Source organism: Lutjanus erythropterus, chromosome 10, assembly GCF_056507025.1.
Source record: "Lutjanus erythropterus isolate fLutEry1 chromosome 10, fLutEry1.hap2, whole genome shotgun sequence".
In the NCBI taxonomy this organism is placed as follows: Eukaryota; Metazoa; Chordata; class Actinopteri; order Lutjaniformes; family Lutjanidae; genus Lutjanus; species Lutjanus erythropterus.
In genome coordinates, this window is record NC_139326.1 from 24850910 (window position 1) to 24869051 (window position 18142).

The 18142-nt window shown below is 38.7% G+C and overlaps 1 protein-coding gene across 5 annotated transcripts in view; it reads right to left on the reverse strand.

The window, feature by feature from the left end:
- Positions 1–88: 88 nt before the first annotated feature.
- The window catches only part of trim36 (tripartite motif containing 36), a 49600-nt gene continuing 31546 nt past the window's right edge, over positions 89–18142 (reverse strand). For all 5 annotated transcript variants that reach the window (XM_084728741.1, XM_084728744.1, XM_084728743.1 and 2 more), the window contains 5 exons: positions 11113–11230; positions 9270–9475; positions 6071–6254; positions 4996–5109; positions 89–3548 (listed from right to left, as the gene is read on the reverse strand). In XM_084728741.1, coding sequence (XP_084584867.1) covers positions 3170–3548; positions 4996–5109; positions 6071–6254; positions 9270–9475; positions 11113–11230 — 1001 coding nt within the window. In that variant the 3' untranslated portion in view covers positions 89–3169. The remainder of the gene's footprint in view (positions 3549–4995; positions 5110–6070; positions 6255–9269; positions 9476–11112; positions 11231–18142) is intronic.

Here is an 18142-nt window from a genome sequence, read left to right on the forward strand (position 1 = left end):
GTGGCGTCATGATGTGAGAACACATACAGCAGCTGTTAAATTAATCAAAGAGCACAACTGCACAAATATATGAATAAAGAGACAAAAATGGATTTAAAAACACACTACTAGTTTTATTTGATGAAATCCCCACACAGCAAATTAAAAAGTGTAGCGTTTCCAAGAACCAGGGCAAAGAACAATATTTCCACATCTTTACATACAACACATACAGAACCCCACCACTTACACATCACATCCAAATCCTCCAGAGAAAACACATGGGGACAAATGCACTGTCACTAATTTAGAGTTCAGAAAAATTTGAGAGAAAAGAAAGTGGTAGTGTTTAAAATTCACTTTGTATCAAGGAAAAGCCAATTTATAGTCACAAAATAAACCATAAACTATTAACAGTGCAAATTGTCTTGACAGGCTTATGTCTGTCTACTCTACTGCCTGTTGAATAATATTGCACACACACATTTATTATACACACCTGCAGAGCCAAACAGTCGCTGACATGCTACAGATTTTTAAAGTGCTAGCTTGGAATTAGATTGAGTGCCAGCCTGCAAAATATTTGGTTCTAAATTCATCACTGAAAGCAGGCTAGGATGCATTTTAATTCAAAATCTGCTGTGCATGTTGAGATTACGAAGCTTTTTAATCACATTTCTGTAACTACAAACAACTGTGCTGCTGTGACCCCAAGTGGAACAAACAAATCAAAGGAAACCACCTTAAAAACAATGAAAAATAACATTCAGCTATTTGTTCTGTAATTAACAGGAATACATTCTGTGATGGAAATAAAACCATGAACCAAGGAAACTACATGCATTTTTAGTTTATCTTTTTTAGTTTCCTTGCCATGAACCTGCCCCGCCAATTCATAAATGCATAGAGGTGTTTTGAAGATGTTGAAAGAGTCAGTTTTAAATGGCAGGAATCAGGATTCATGTCTCTGACCAAAATAATTGACAGAAACACCTGTGAAACAAAATGCACAGTCACAGAAATAGAGAACATTTCTGTCCAGCTAAATATAAGAACATTACTTTATTCATCGTTTTTAACCCTTAACAAAAAAACATGAGGTGCTCCACACTATAACAAAACTGACGAATCAAACCAACACCACAAAAAGGAGGAAGAAAAACTTGTTTAGTTAGTACCATTTGAAAAACACTCCCTTGACAAAGGCAGCTGAACAAGTTAACATCTGTTTACATTAATTTCCACCAATAGTGATACACATCTGTTTTAAGCAAACACCAACTAATAACATTTAAGATGTACTTTATTTCACTGAAAATAATATACTCTGGATTAATATGTACATGGAAGTTAAATCAAACATTATGAAAGATCAGCTTATTATTTGACGTTAAAGAGAAGGCGGAGATATCGAACTGACCGTTCACGGACAAAAGCTGCAAATCAAACCAAACTAGTTTCTGTGAGGAAAGGTACAGTAGTTAAGGTTTTCCAGGCCTGAAGGATAGAGGTAGGTAGCATTGGGGCCCCGATCAGGGCCAGAAACCTGAGAAAACGCACACACACCGATTACCCTAACCCTCCAGAAATCAAAATATACATGAATGTACAAACAAACCCATGTGCAGGCACATTTACAGTGTATGTCTATACAAAAAACAAGTGTCCGTCTCATGTGCTCTCTCAGACTTGAGCTGATTTAATCAAAGCCAATCAACCACTTAGGTGTCTGTCTGACAGCCAAACTCACCAGTGACACACTAATGCTACACTCCATGTGTCTGCACTGCAAGCAAACGGTTTTGACAGTGAACAGTGGGTTTTGTGATAGCACTTTTTGTAAGAACCTGAAGAACTGTGAGTTTTTTTTCTGTTTGTTTTTTGTTTTGTGTTTTAAACTGCATTTAAAGGCTTACAGAGACACAGCAGTGTGTTGCACTTAATTCAGCACCAGAACCATCATGCTTTGGCTATTAGTAGTGACTCTGCAGCTGTCAAACTGATGCTGACAACAAGTACACGGTGTTCTGGTACCTGGCTGGTTTTATGATGTTGAGCAGTCACATTCAGTGCTGTGCAAACAGTGAGAGGCTTTAAAATCCAAGTAACGACTCCAGGATTCATGTCTAAGTTAGTAAAAGGTGACTTTTGTTTGAGTGAATGTGAGAGTCACTGGGAGACATCAATGTGCTGATTATGTCAACATTTAAAGTGAAGAAGCTAACTAGGTAGTGAACAAGACGTGATGATTGTTAAGTTTATTATGTGCGAGGCTTCTTTCATCATTTTGTGCAAAAACAGCCTAATAAAAACTGTGACAAGAATGAAAAGTAGTGTTTTGTGATCAAGTCAAGAGTAAATAGGTAAGTAACAAGTCTTAATGAATACTATTAACTGTTTAATTTTGACACCAGTGTGTGATCAAACTCTACCTACAGCAAAAAGTCACATACAGTATTTATGCTGATAAGTATGTCCATAATGCTTGTGCAATGACACCAACATCTCTGCTTGCTAGAGCAAACTAAGTGAGCCATTCCCTAAAAAAAAAGGCACAAAGGCGCTAGCTTTAAAGTAGCTACAAGGCTCTCTCAGGTCCACCAAGATTACATCTAAACCCTATGCTGCTACATTTGGACAGATAGTTACAGAAAAGAGCCAGAGAAAGAAAGATCACCCAATGATTAATACACACAAAATCATCTATAAACATAAACCTGGCAAAAGAGGAAGAAGTGTAAGTGTAAGCTTGAAGGCGTTTTAATGTTAAAACAGTAAAGATTTAAAGTAGCTGCAGACTAACTCTGCAGCAAATTCCACTACATTAACAGCTGATCATAGCTGCAATTAAAACCAGGTCAAACACAATTAACAGACACAGAGACTTTGGTATGTAGAGATACCGCAGACCAGCCTCTGAAGACCTTTGTATGTGGACACTAAGATTCAGTGTCATGCTCTTGTGTGTGGATCATACATTATACATGCTGACTCTACAAAGGCCAGACTCAAGCAGAGATCCCATTTTCACATTAGGACCACAGACCCTGATCACATCTGCCTCGTCTGACCTTCACAAAAACGGTTTGGATTGTACTCCACCACCCTGTCAATAAAACCTGCTCGTCACAGAACATGCCAAAGATTAAATAGATGCAGGTCCTAATGCATCGACACACTCCTCCTCTCCTCAGAAGGTCAGTCTCTTGGCGGTGATGAACTCTTCCAGTTGAACTTTGCCGCTGCCCATGAGGCCGAAAGCTGGGTACATCGTTCCAGAACAATCCACCTGCCTCTCATAAAGGCACCTCATGGTGTCGGCGTCGTAAAAATACACCCGGCATGCATCGTAATCAAGACAAACACCCAAGCGTTGCGGCATGGGAAGCACGCGGTTGCCAGGGTCACCAGGTGCAGGTGCATTTGCTGCAGAAACGGAAGAAGACGATGATGAGGAAGCCTTGGGGATGAAGAGTTTGCCCATGCCCAGGGTAAGGAGGGTGAAGGGTTGGGAGAGCTCGTAGCATGTGTCCTCGCTGCCGCTGTCATGTCCACTATCATGGTCATACCTGGTGGGAGGAGCAAGAGGGTCAGATATTTTAATCACAGTTTGTATCAAATGGTTTGAAACTTACGTCAAAGCCAGAGTCATAATCATGTGTTCACCCCAAAAGTTTCAAAGAATGAGCTATAATTTGAAAGAAAATAGAGCAAGGTTAAGACGCACTGATCAACCTCCCGGTGACCAGTATCTGATTGGCTAGTCACTGTTCATGCATGATCAAGCTGAAATATGTCAATGTCAGATTCATCAGATTCTGTGCTGGTCACATTTAATTGCACCGCACACTGGTTCACTTCATGCACACAACAACACAGCCAGTAACGTCACAGCCAAATTCATCAACACTAGTCACAGCCACGCACGTGCGAGCACGTTGTCGGCATTAAGAGGAGCGATAGACTCCAATAACAGGATAAAGAGAAGAGTTCAGTAAAGAAGAGAGGGAGAAACAGAGGAGAGGACATCATTAGAGAAGGTAAGATGGGAGGAGAGAAGAAAAGTTGGAAGAAGGAAAATGTGGAGAGAAAAGAGGACAATGCCTCAGTAATCTGGAGCACTTTTGGAGAAAATGTACAAGTTATTTAATAGTTAACGCCTTATTATGAGAATGCAATTCAATTTTTTTTTCAATTTTTCATTCAAGAAAAGTCATAAATATTTGTATACAACGTGAGTTATACTTCTTATAAAGAAAGAAAATTGGAAACAGTCAAAAGTGTAAAAAAAAAAAAAAAGAAAAGATGGATCTTAATGAATCTCAGCTCTGTGCTGCTAAAAGTTACAGGCTGATTGACGGGTGGATATCATGATATTATTAGTTGAAACTGGTTGGCTCAAGTCTACTTAAGCACAGGTCATATTTTGTTTGTTGAAAACATGATTAGATTTTGATTTTCTGTGGTGTTTTATTTTTGTCATATTGTTAAAAAGGAGCACAATGTGACTGGAGGTGTCATCTAAAAGGGTTAAAAATGCACCTTTCCGTCCATCTCGACTTGAACTTATACTCATCAATTCTTCTCAAACAAAGGCTTATGATTTTCATGCATTTTCTTTATAGGAAAAAATGGATATTCAACCTTAAATGACTTACTGAATGTTGCCTTATGTTTACCACTTTGCATGCATTATGTAATTACCATAGAATTATTTGCGCAAATAATGTGTTCCTTTACATGCTTTTCCATGGGCTGATCCAGTGAGAAAGGCAGGCTTTGTGTGTGACTAAGCTCTTTACGAGTTTATACTGGTTCTCTTACATCACAGGATTAGGTATGACTCAAACACACTTATCACTGTGCTGAGATTGTTTGTGTCTGTGTGTGTGTGTTGCAGGCAGGTATGCAAAAGGTAAAGATAAACAGAATTTGTACAAGATAGGTCTCAGTTTCAACAAATGTTTATTGATTATGGACAGACTTCACGTGATGGAGGTGTTTGCTTGCATTTACCTGGGGCTGCTGGTATCTCTGGGATTGTGAAACCATTCAAGCAGCTTTGAGTCAGACGCCACTCCAACTTTAACCATGTAGGAGTACGGTTCTACTTTGAAGGCCCAATAGTGTCTGCAGAGGAAAGAGAGCAATTCTATGTTTACCGCAGGACTGGAAAATACCATGACCCATTCTTTTTCTGACTTGTACCCTAACATCAGAAAAACCTCTGGCCATGTTTACATTTGCCACTATTATTCTGAATGTGACAATATTCTGAATTTAATACAGTTCATGTAAACAGCATATTCTGTTTGGATATTCTGAATTAGGTATTTTCCAGAATAAGACATGGGGTATGCCAATAGTATTTGGGTTTTAGGAGCTTTCTTTGGACATGAAAACAGCACATTCAGAATGTGTCTTAATGTGTCACAGAAAAGCACACATGTCTGGTCACAAGGAGAAACACACCTACTTTTCAACATTTTCAACAATTTGAATATCAACAGGTTAAGAAGGTGGTTAAATGAATGAAAGAGAGAGGCTGTCTTCACACGGTTGAACAAAGCTGCCACCTGTGGAAAAGTTTGAACAACCCTATTCTGATGCAAAGAAGCAAAATGGTTCAAGCGGTGCCACCAGTTCAATGGTTCCATAATTGGCGTATGCACAGCTGTATCAAAATAGTGGAATATTCATCTTCATTGACCAAGTAAACAGCTATGTCTTTTTCAGAATAAAAAACTGAATATTTTGTGCACCTAAATGTAGTCAAAGATTAATGAAATGTCACTACTTCTGAGGTAGAAGGTAGAAGATAAAACAGAAATGACTGAATAATCTTATTACTTTTTGCTCAGGAATAAAGTTCCATCTCTTCCTGCTCCTGTTCTCTTGAATATTTTATATCCAGACAGCATGAGATATTGATAGTCTAATGAGTACCAGTGAGCTTCCACATAGTGTGCTACTCTGTCTGTCTTATATTAAGGCTCAGAGTGCAACATTAAGTTGTTATTTAGTGAATAAAGTATCCCACTGGACACTACTTCTTTGTTCAAAGTCCCAGTGTTGTCAGTTTTTGGCATACCTTCCCTGAGAGATGCCTGTGTCCCCAATTATGTAGTCTAGTCCGATGTAGCTGCCTGTCTGCACACGATCTGCTGCGAGGAGGAAGGCCATGCCTGCTACATTCTCCACAGTGTCCCGTCGCTTGTTCAGAATGAGCCGTTCCTCACTGAAACCACACTTGTCGCTGAACAGGAAACCAAAAGCTGCAAATGAAGAGACAAAGGGTGAATGAAAGATGGAAAAAAGTGGACAGAAATTCATAGGAGGGTGGTGGAGAAGAGGATGAAAAAAGAGACATAAGAAATCAAATCAAATCAAATTGTGACTGCAAAAAACTTGTGCAGTTGTTTATTCCCTCTGTTCAAGAAGAAACAGGTTTGGAACTGAGCAGGTGACCAGAGCTGACACACGAGGGCGCTATAGCACAATCTTAAGAAGCTACACAACGACCTACTTGCCATCATCATCATCACACCACTAAGACTAACAGCCTAATGACACTCATTCCTCATTTCTTATGTACAGCCTCTATTTATTTTCATTATCTGGATGCAATTAAATGCATTCTATAAATAGTTTCTAGGCCAAAGGCCATGATTACCATAATCCAGGATACATAAATAGGCTGACATGATTATGCCTGCTCACTCAACCATCCCGTGCTATCTGAAACCTACACTGGGGAAGACTAGTTAATTTGCATCTGGGGAAGTCCTTCCAACAACTAGGCCATGATCGTTATAGTTATAATGTAATCCTGCCTAAAGGGTGACCAGACAACAATGCTGCAGTTTAATCTGAAGCTATGTACTCATGATGCACTCACACCGACAGTGATGATGTCAGACTAAACTGCAAACCTTAAATCCACACCTAATAAAGTGAGGAACGTCAGTTGAACTGGCTCAATTTTATGCATGTTTGGTACATACAAGGTTATATTCTCTACTCGTGAATTTGGACAAAATAATTCAGCGACACCAATTGAGTGCACAATAGATCCAGGCCAGACATAGAATATTGTTAAAACAGAGAGACACTGCCCCGCCCGCCCCTGCTCTGTGGATGAGGGACATTATCTCCTGTATAAATCTCAGAAAGATGAACAACTCAGTCGGTATTTTAAACAATGAGTTTAGTCAAACTAAAGACTTACTTGTCCATTCTCTTTTTATCTTTTGTGGGTCTGTTGATTTCTGTCAGTAATATAGTATGTATACATTTATCATTTTCTGAACCTTCCTTCTTTAATTTATTTTTTAAATTTTTCTTTCTTTAAATACAAAAGTCCAACCTCCAGCACCTTCCTGTAATACTCTAGGGATGAAGTATCCTTTTATATATGCTTTTCTGGCTTGTAGATGAGGTTAGTGGGGTTGAAGAATGAGTGGGACAAGACTGTACAATATGCAATTTATTATAGACTGAAGTCTGTCTTATGCAGTCCACAAATTTGTGTATATGCTTTTGGTCTGCTGTGTTCAAAATTCAATAAAAAATATTTGGGAACAAAAATCGATCAGTTTAGCTGGTCTTATAAAGTCTTGTCTTTGGTTTAATTTTTAATATCAAAAATGTCAAAGCTACATCCATGTTGCAAAAGAACCTGCGACATGTGCTCAGCACTGCAAATTAATGCTGCCAGTCATTTAATAAATAATAAAAGAAGAAAAATGGGGGCAAACATAATTGATGCACCATGAAATTAGTCCCAAAGCAACTAGATTTTAATTTCTCATCCAGCAGCACCTGGGACAGAAAACTGTGTCACAACCACAACCAGACCTTGAAATCTGTGTGTTCAGTTGCCATGAGCTCAACAGAGGGATTTTTTTTTTTTAAACACAGCCAGAATGGTAGCTTGTTAATGTGCTGGTTCCACACTACACAGTGAGGGACTGAATGATATCCTACTCACAAAATGGTTCTATATCAACACTGATAAATACACACAGGCAAAGCTCTTGCTTACATGCTGTAATGTCCCTCTAATTTTAAGCAAGGGTACAGTTGGGGAAAAAAGAAACATTTGTTGTCTGCAACTCTGTCCCCTCATGCTGCGTCATGAGCAGCACGTGTGTTTTTGTTTGCGCATGTGAACGAGTGCATGTTTTGTCCTCTGCGTTTCACCCTGGCTTGAAATTTCACCTCATTACTAACGCACAGTGAAGCCAACCAGTCTGTCATACACGAACCAGAGAGCACAGGAATGTGGAAGCTCCAATCACAACACAAATGACAAGGCTTTTACACATCAGGGAGTGACATACATCACATATGCATTCGACTGATTTTGATGAAGGCTCCTGCCATGGGAGGGAAAACAAAGAAATGTGTCAAAACTAACCGACACTCCTGCAGAAAAGAAAAAAAACGTCGAGTGTGGAAAAAAAACTCCACACTCTTACGCTCCCAGTATGAACAATCAGCACAATCAGTCCAAAGCAAGGAGAATGTAATGGCTGCCAAGCAGTCTATGAATCAAAGAGACACAGTCCCTCTCTGGGAAGATACGATTTGAATTCAAGCTCAGCAGATGGTTGAGCCTGATGATTGTTTTTAATGAATTCCACCTTGCGTCTGTCAGGCAAGCTGAAAATGCCAGCAACAGATGCAACTGCAGGTTTCTTTTCCAAGCTGTGCAACACAATTCACTCCCACACGCTGAGACAAAAGCTATATTGGTTTTAGCCATCTGAAACATAAAAGTCATTACCATGGTGATAAACTAAAACACCATTGTTGCTTCATTACCTCCACCATGCATGCTGCAAATTTTAAAAAGAGCGAAGCATCTGTCATACCATAATCTCCCTAAATTCAAGCTCAATGCAGAACACTTAGACGTGCTCTGGGAAGTGGAGGGGATAGAGGAGCTTAGCTGTCGCCTTGGCCAAAAAGAGGCCCAATAACAGGGGCTGGTTCTCCAACAGTCAGAAGCCTAATCCTGCACATAATAACAATTTGTTGATAAATTAATGTGCTTAGAATCAACAACAATAACACAGCTAGAATTTATTAAGTGGAAGAAAAAATGCAGTAAAAATTTATGACATGTTTTTAAAATTATTAACATTTCACCTTCAGGAACTCAAGCAACATTTTTATTCAACTCCTCCCTTCCTCCTATTCCCATTTCTACTGATGTGCAACTAAAGACTCAAAGGACCGGTCAAAAACACACACCCATCAGGAGGGAAAACTTAGGGAACGCTTACCAGGTGCAGGTGGTGTGTGGAAAGTGACCTCAGGGCTGTAGGGGCTGAACATTGAGTTCCTGCAGCTTCGGACCCTGAAGGCATACAGGCTGTTGGGGTCCAGGTCACTCACCACAGTGCTGGGGCCGTACACCCTGTCTGTAGCCCTCCAGACACCACTGTCCTCACCATCCTCCAGGGATGGGGACTGGCTCGGGCCCCCAAGTCTGAAGAAAAAGAAAGATTATAGTTGAGAAATTTGGATTTTCCACATTCCCATAGCTCATATGTGAATCTACACAGCCCTCTGCTCATCTCTTGCTGTTACTGCTGCATTTTCATGGATTCAAATATAAGTAAAAGACTTTCTGGGCAGCATAGGAGAAAACAAATGGACAGAATCAATATGTCGCCATGGTGATGTCATATTATTTACTTAATGCAATAAAATATACAAAAATCATTAATATGTTACTTTGTCATTAATCTTGCGATGCATTAAGCTATAAAATGCAATTTTCTCTAAATATTGTATTGCAAACTTAAAATTATTGCTAAAGTCCCGTAAACGTTAAGTTCTTCATCGTTCTGAAAATGCATAGTGAAAGGAACTGAGAACTGAGAAGAACTGAGGGCTGTAATACGAAACAAGCTCAACGTATCTAGGCATTCTTAGCATGAGCTGGCTAGCTCAACAAAACCTAAATTCCCAGTCGTAACGGGTATCACGAAGGTAGCTATCAACTTGTTTTGTTAAGCCATGCTTTTTTCTCCAGGCTCTGTTTGTGCGCACATAAAAAGAGGTGTTTGGTACATCAGTTGACTCTTCTGCTAAACAAAGTGGAGCAACTGTCTGTCACCAACTTCAGTGAAGAGGAACAAGTCCTCATAGTAGAGAGTGATTGAGAATATAAAAAATATATTATGTAAACGGCAATGATGTTGCTGCAAATAAGTCAACAAAAGAATCCAGGCAATCCAACATACCCCTTTGTGCAATCTGCCTCTTCAAGGCAACAAAGTTTACAAGTGAAAGGTGTATTTATTGTAAATGGTCTCGTGTGTACAGACCTGTACTTAGTACTTTACATTTGTTATTTCTTAGGTTTTACATTTTTAATCTGATAGGTATATACATATTTTCTACTTTTTATCTTAATATTTATAAGTACTTAATGTCACTTTCTATCTGTACTGCTTGAGCTGCTGTGACAAGTCAAATTCCCTGGTGTAGGATCAATAAAATTCATCTTATCTTATCTTAAAAAATTACTTAACAACTTGATGTGCTCTTAATGTTGCTGTTTATTTCTAATGTGACAACTGCACATTGAACTTTATCTATTAACATGTTTAATTATAAGCTATCATGGTTACATATTATCAGTGTTAAATAGGACAATCAATTTTCTAATCTGTACGGTGCTGCAATATCAGACGTGCAAAACAGACTTGACAGCAAAAATATTTTCTGCATCACCAGCTGAGGTTCCCGTGGTAACACAATGCATTACCGCAGCATTGTGAGCTGCTATAATTAATCGCATGGCTTTTTTCAGTCCAATTACTAACATACCTTACCAACTATTATTCTCCCTTTGTACTACATCTCTCTGCATTTGGTGTATCCCTTGTTCATGTTTGCAATTGCACCATAATTATTTGCTTCTTGCAGTCCAGGTCATCCATGGTTTCTCCTTGTTTGAGGGAGCTAACACCCAGTTGTAAATCCAATTGTGGAGATTGGGAAAAAATTAAATTTTTTAACTTTGCACAGAACTTCTGTTACCAGTATTCCCTGCCAGCCTCACTTTTTCATACATCCATGTAAATGCAGCATATTTCTTTGTATGTTTGCACCCACCTGCGGTATTCAAGCACATGGTGATCAGTAGGCAGGTGGTCATCAGACAGTCTCCAGCAGATAGAAGCCTCATTGTAGACTTTGCTGTTGGACAAGTCGATCAGAGGAGGGTCTGGAACTAGAGAGGAGCAAGAAGTTTTAAATCATATTGAACATGACCAATGTTAATGCTGGAAAAAGTGTTTCTGGTGATTAGCAAGATGGAACGGATCTTAAGCATTACATGGAATAACTACTACAAAACAAGGAAATTCCAGTAAAACCTCTTGTGTCTTAATCATGCTTAGTGTAGACCTTCAGCTCAATAACTTGGGTTTAAGCAGAATAAGATTAGACTTGTCAGGATCAGGACTATCCACTCAGGACAATGGACAAGACTGTCTTGCGTAATGGAGCCTGTTAAGAGGTTTTCATACAGATTCACTGCCGGGAAATGCACTTTGTAAAGCACTACCAATACCACCACCTCTCTTCCGCTCTCCCACTTTTACCGTCACTTTCCTGTCTTCCAGTCCACTTCCTCATCACATTTATTGTCTTTTTTTCCTCCTAGTGGTTAAGATTTCCTGTGAAGCATTAACATGTCTATCTCTGATTTTACATTTGTTGAAATACCAGCAGCACCACTTCGTCTGCTCTGTAATTATTCTGTTCACCTCATCTTTTACTGTCCTCTCAGCCTAAAGCTCATTTTTCTCCAGACACAGAATCATATTATGGCAACCATGTAGGTCACTGTCTTTCCTCTCCAAGACCAAGGCTCTTCTCTTCACACTTCTCTCTCCCTGTGAGAATTCCCCTCATCATCTCCTCAGTATTATTTCTTATTTTCTCAATCTTTTGTAATTTCCACTTCCTCTCTTTTCTTAAGCTCTCTGGCCAGTGTCACCAGTGCCGCAGAGCTTTCTGAGCCTCCAAAGTCACTTGGATAATCCTCAGTCTCCAAAGTCTTTTTCTCACAGGCCCACGAGCTCCTTCATGTCCTTTTATAGCCCTTTTTTCATGTACAACTACATTTGCCATGTTGCTAACATCCTGTATGCTTGTGGTAGGGAAAAAAAGGATTTATTTAAGTAATGTGATTATTTGATTCCTAATTCAAGTCCTGTATATCCATATCTATCTCTCTCTCTATCTATCCATCCATCATTAGCATGATGAGCATTAACAGCTAAATATTTACTTAAAGAAATATTCTACTACTTTTATATGCAGTATGCCAATGATGCTGCTAAAATTATGATATGAATATGATAAAATTTATTAAGACTGACATGTGATGTACAGGTTTTTTAAAAAACTATGACTAAAGATATAGCAAACAAATATTTTGGGGGATTTTATGCCATTAATTTATAGGACAGCTGAAGATTTGACAGTAAAGGGGGGAGAGAGAGAGAGGGGGGAAACCACATGCAGCAAAGGGCTATAGGAGGGAGTCAAACCTACAGCTACTGCAGAGAAACTTCCCAGTCCCGCGGTATGTCATAACTGTGTAATGCAGGATTTAAAAAAAAAAAAAGACCTTTCTTGCCATCTCTCAACTATGCAACTCTCATTTCATTTAGTTTTTTTGGCGCCTTTTAACATTTTACCAGGAAGAACAGATGAAAAATAATCTTATAAGCTAACTCTGGCTCTAGTCTTATCTGATGACCACTGAGGACTGAAGTTTTCTTAGTCAACACATTCAAGACCGTCATTTATTCTCTCTTAACTCTGTGAAAACTGACATCAATCTCCCACAGCCAGTTTGAGGTCGCCTGTGGCAGATCACTGTTCGCACGATTCAGTTTAAATCCATTTAAAATAAAAACCATAATAGCCAGAGCCCTCATTCTTTTTGGCAATGGAAAGCCAAGGCTTCTGTCTTTCATGTCATCACACTGTATGCTTGTGATAACATGATAACATTACATGGACAGGACCCTCAGTTGTCAAACCTGCTGGAGGAGATCTGGGACACTGACACTTTGAAATCAATAAAACAGTAAAATGGTGAGTTTTTAAAAGTGACTTGAAAGAAGACAGAGTGTCTAATTATCTTTAATTATATCTTATTAACTGCTCCTATTGCCCTTTTTAAAATAACTGTAAGTAAAGTGTGTTGTAACTTATTTTATAAAGTATAATTACATGCAGTGAAAAATATAGTGACTATGAAACTATGAAAATGTTGTTGCACCCTGCTCATAAAAATAAGGATATCTTAGAGAGAATAAAAAATGAACATGGCTCAAATAACTTGAAGTGTTAAAAACTTTTTTTCATGTTTCTATATTGAGAAATGTGTTTTGTCTGTTTATTTAGTAAACCTGGATGAAAAAACATGTCAGATTTTTCTATCTTCTCTCGAAACAAATCCAGTTCTTTTTAGGTCATACTGTACAGATTTTAGGGTTATGAAATATTTGAAGATACTTCACTCACATAATGGGCATAAATACCAATGAAGGTACTTCCAAAACATTTCTATTGAAGAGATCAAGAGGTTCAGCCTTGGAACAAGACCATTACATCGACCTGTCACTCTCATGTTCAACGAGTAGTAAAGAAAGAACACAATGAGTTACCACTTCAGTGTAAATCACACTCAGACATTTTAACAAGCAGCTACACTCACAGATTTCATGTTTTCACCTCTTCCCAACGGTCAGACCAACAGGCCAAAACCAAACAGGGCAGTCAGCCATCTTACACAGCAGGTAGCAAAGTCAAATGACTCAGACTCAACACTGATCACATACAGGACAGTCTGCTGCCAGACAGACAGAGACGAGGCCAAGTTAAACGGCAGGGAACTACATTGTGCCCATTTTTATTTCACCAGAAGAGAGGACTGGACTTTCAATGCATCATTTCCTTACAATCTGCCCAAATACATCTTATCCTGCACTGTAACGTCTTTAAGCGGAGGTGGGAATAATTCAGAGAAGTGCTGTTCTCAGTCTGACATTTTTGAGGAAGCACCGATTTGAAATGGAGCACAAATGCGCATTTACACTTGACAACACGGTCATTCACAGCCTCTTGAGAAGCAGAGAACGGGGTCAAACCCCACAGCAGGGCCACAGCTGGGTTAACATGGGAGAGTACAAACACGCTGTTATCCAAGAGGGGAAGATATGACCAGGAAAACAAGCTATAGAGGACTGAGAAAAATCCAACACGGCTTTATACACCAACAAGATGGCCATTAGTTTATGTTTTTCTCTGTTGAGCAGAGAACATCACATCACACTCTATAAACCTCTTTAAAAATCAGCCTCAGGTTTTCCAAAACATCCTCATAACCATCCATAACTGTGTTTCCAGTTTCCTGTATATTAGATGTACAGTAAAAGAGCTTGAGGGCACTATCCACAGACACTTTAGTAATTCTTCACTGCTGCATTATCTGCCAAGACTTCAATTTAATTACTACAGTGTATAAATGCCCCTGCAGCTTCTTCTCTCTCTCAGACTAAGAGCATCATTAACTCTCACAGGCCACTTAGATTAAAGGACACACATCAATATGACTGCCACCCAACTGCTGCATGCAGCACTTTCTTAAAAGGATGCAGCAGTGATTAGGTTAGGGTACGTTTTCAGATTTAAAAACTTGCTCCGGTCTAAAGACATCTAAGCAGAATAATGAATATTCAGACATTTTAAAAGTGTTCAGACTGAAAGCCTAAGATGAGAATGGAGTAAAAGATCTTTCTGAAATGTTTAATTTTAAAAACCTGTTTGTTTCTGCAGTGAAATGTTTATGTCAGGGTTTCATCAAAAAGAAAGGTGCAGAATAGGCATTGCAGATATTAATCAAAATGCTTTTCAAAGTGTACAAATACACTGAGCAAAATAAGAAAACTACTGATGAAAGGTTTTTTCGCTGGTGTCCATTTCTCTTTTTTCACAAATTCATCGTAATCTCAGGATGAAGGCTCTGAAGATGGGCAGTTAAATTTGATGTGTTGAGGCATGTAATTTCTCACACTTCATGCACACAATTAAAGATCAAAGTGTCTCATCAGCCTATCACAGACAAAAATGTTCATTTTGGCCCAGTACCAATATTTCAAAGGCTTTATCAGCTTTGCACCAAAACAGCACAAAAAATGACAGAAACACGGCAATTCAGCACAAGACCATTTTCTCCACAATCCTATTTATAGCATGAATTCAAAGTGAATTGCTAGCAATTCAAAGTGATGTTTATATGAAATAACACGTTAGGTTTTTGTTATGTTAAGTTAGCACATAATACTGTAAATGTTATTTACACCAGAGTCAAAAAAACTAATAATCTTTTACAATGAAATATTCTGGATTTCAGCACTTGAGCACAGAAAGTGAAATCAGAGATTATCATTATCCTCCAATGCTTTAAAAATGGGTGCTTAGTCTTTTAGGCATCTTTGCACGTATGTTTTTGTCATGCAACTGATTGCCTCCTTTGTCTGTAATGTCACTAATTTTCCCCCTTTCTTATATATCCTCATTTTTCAAGTGTGTCTAATGAGTAATTACTGCTCCACGGACTGAATTTGCCCAGAAGGATCCATTTCTAAGTTGGATTCAAATACATTTTTCTCATTAGAATGCATCCAATGTTCTTAATCAAATGTGTTTTTAAACCAATTCTTTTATCAAACCACCAACTCCACTGCAATTTCTTTAATTACCCAACCGTTGCTTCTTTTAATGAGACATACAGACAGAAGTCCACCACTTGCCCATAAGTCTAGACAGAGCCAACTGTAGCCTCTAAGATAAATCTCACATGACTGATTTTAAACAAACAAACAAACAGGGCAGCTTTCCAGTCTAACAACAAAAGCCCAGAGCTACAAAGTTCTGTCACTCACAGCTTTGATTGTCGCCAACAGTCACTGAGACAACTGTCAGTTGTTCAGCTGAATCCACTAGAGGGATAAAAGCTCTGCGTCAGAGAGACCTCGGCTTTGTCTACGATGTCAGCGATGTTTAATCCTTCGGTAATTTTAACATTTTCTGAATGCTGAGGTCTGGAAGCATAGCTGCCAATCAAATCTAAACCATTTACTTTGTAATGACACTGGCCAGCTCACCATTTACACGGGACTCTTTTCTCTAGGACGCCCCCAAAACTAAGACACTGACAACTGAAAATAAATGGCACAAGTAACTGTCACCATCTGTAACAATGATATTCAATATTTCTCTCCCCCCTGAGTCACTGACACACATAATGTTGTCAGGTCAGACACGCTAATGGCGTCTAAGACGAGCCTCAGCCAGACGCAGCTCGATGACATGAACCATCAGCCAGCTGTCTCCCAATCCTGTCATCAAGACAGGAATGTGAGTAAGGTTGATCCAATATAAACACCTCACTCTGTTTCTGATGATGCAGTAATGATCAGTTGGATTGCATATAATGATGGCGTAATTCTCCTTTAGGGTTACATTAGTATACAAGCGGAATATCAGCTGTGTTAACACGTTTATCTGACTGTAATTATCAAGTGTTGACAAAATGTTGCATCACACACGAGTCAAGCAGTTTTAAGACACATGTTGAAGATCGTCATCTTGTTAAGCGCTGATGTTGCCTTATTTACACTTCCTTATTTAGACATTTTTGCAGCCAGCTCATCTATCTGAAGACCTTTGATCGTTGGTCTTGGAAACTTTTATTGATTATTTACTGTTATGCATGATGATATTTTTTGGACCCCATGAAGTTGTCCAGTCCTTAAAGGCTCTTTAAAATTCTTAAATAAATTCAGCAAAAGTGGTTGTCCATCTTCTGACAAACTCTTTTACTACTGATCTTACAATATATTGAATATTACAATAAAAATATTTTGATACTGTGCCGGATTATTACAACAGATACCACGATACTGCATGGTTAATTATATAATTTTATAAAGGGACTGCTACTGACTGCTGCATTGTTTTTGTTCTGCATTTGTTCAAACATAATTCAAACACTCATTGCCAGAAACAATTCATGTCATTTTTTGCACATGCAGAAGCACTTTAAGATAAAAAGAAAAATGGATTTTATATGAACAAAGAAATGAAATGCCCATCAAAATTATTATCTAATTAAGGACCTTTTTTCATCACTTTTCTTTGCTTTTTAAAATCACAATGAATATCATATCATAGACATTTTATTGAGATATTATCTTACCTTTAGTTTTTGGTATTGCTACATCCCTATCTTTTACTACAAATCTTAGGAAGACACAACTCCTAAATTTGTGCTGGAAGAATTGCCTTGTTTTTGACAGTTGGTTGCAGGTGTGGTGTGGAATAATCCCTCATAAAATAAGTATGTATCCTTCCATCCCTGGGAAACTTCTACCTGAGCAGTCCTTTGCAGAACAAGCCTTTGCAAATCAGCAGACCAGAAAAAAAGCTCCACAAAGCCTTAAAATCCACTATGAGGGTTGTTTATTCTATTTAGATTCCCACTGATGACCTCTGACCTCTGCACAGCACAGTTCACACCAAGGGCTGTCCATGTGACGGACAGGTGATAACAGCCGATTCTCACCATTTGTCTTGTTTTGAACAACAAGCTTATTTTGTAAAACTAACTGTATAAAAGTGGCAAAGCTCTTCAACCTAGCTAACGTTTTGTTTTGGTCTAGAAAACACAACTGAACAAAGACCGTCTTCATCTTCAGAAATGAATAGAAGTTGAGGACGTCACCATATTTTGTTGACGTGGAGTAATGGTCACTTTTTCCAGCCAGCTGTGGTCAAGCTCTCACTGAAGCTTGTCCTTTGACACAAGAGTCTCATCTGTGAGAAGCGATGTGTGGAAACACCACAGTGGAACAGTGTATGAGAACATAAAACCCCCTAAGACAGGGGTCACAACACAGCCCGAAAACATGTTAACAATTCATGATTTGAATTGGGAAGTGACTTTCATTCAGGTTTATTTGTGTAGAAAAGCTTTGAAAATGCTGTAAACAGCATTGCATGGTTGGAGCGTGCAATAGTGTTATTACTGGAGTTACTGTCATTCACCACAGCTCTGAAT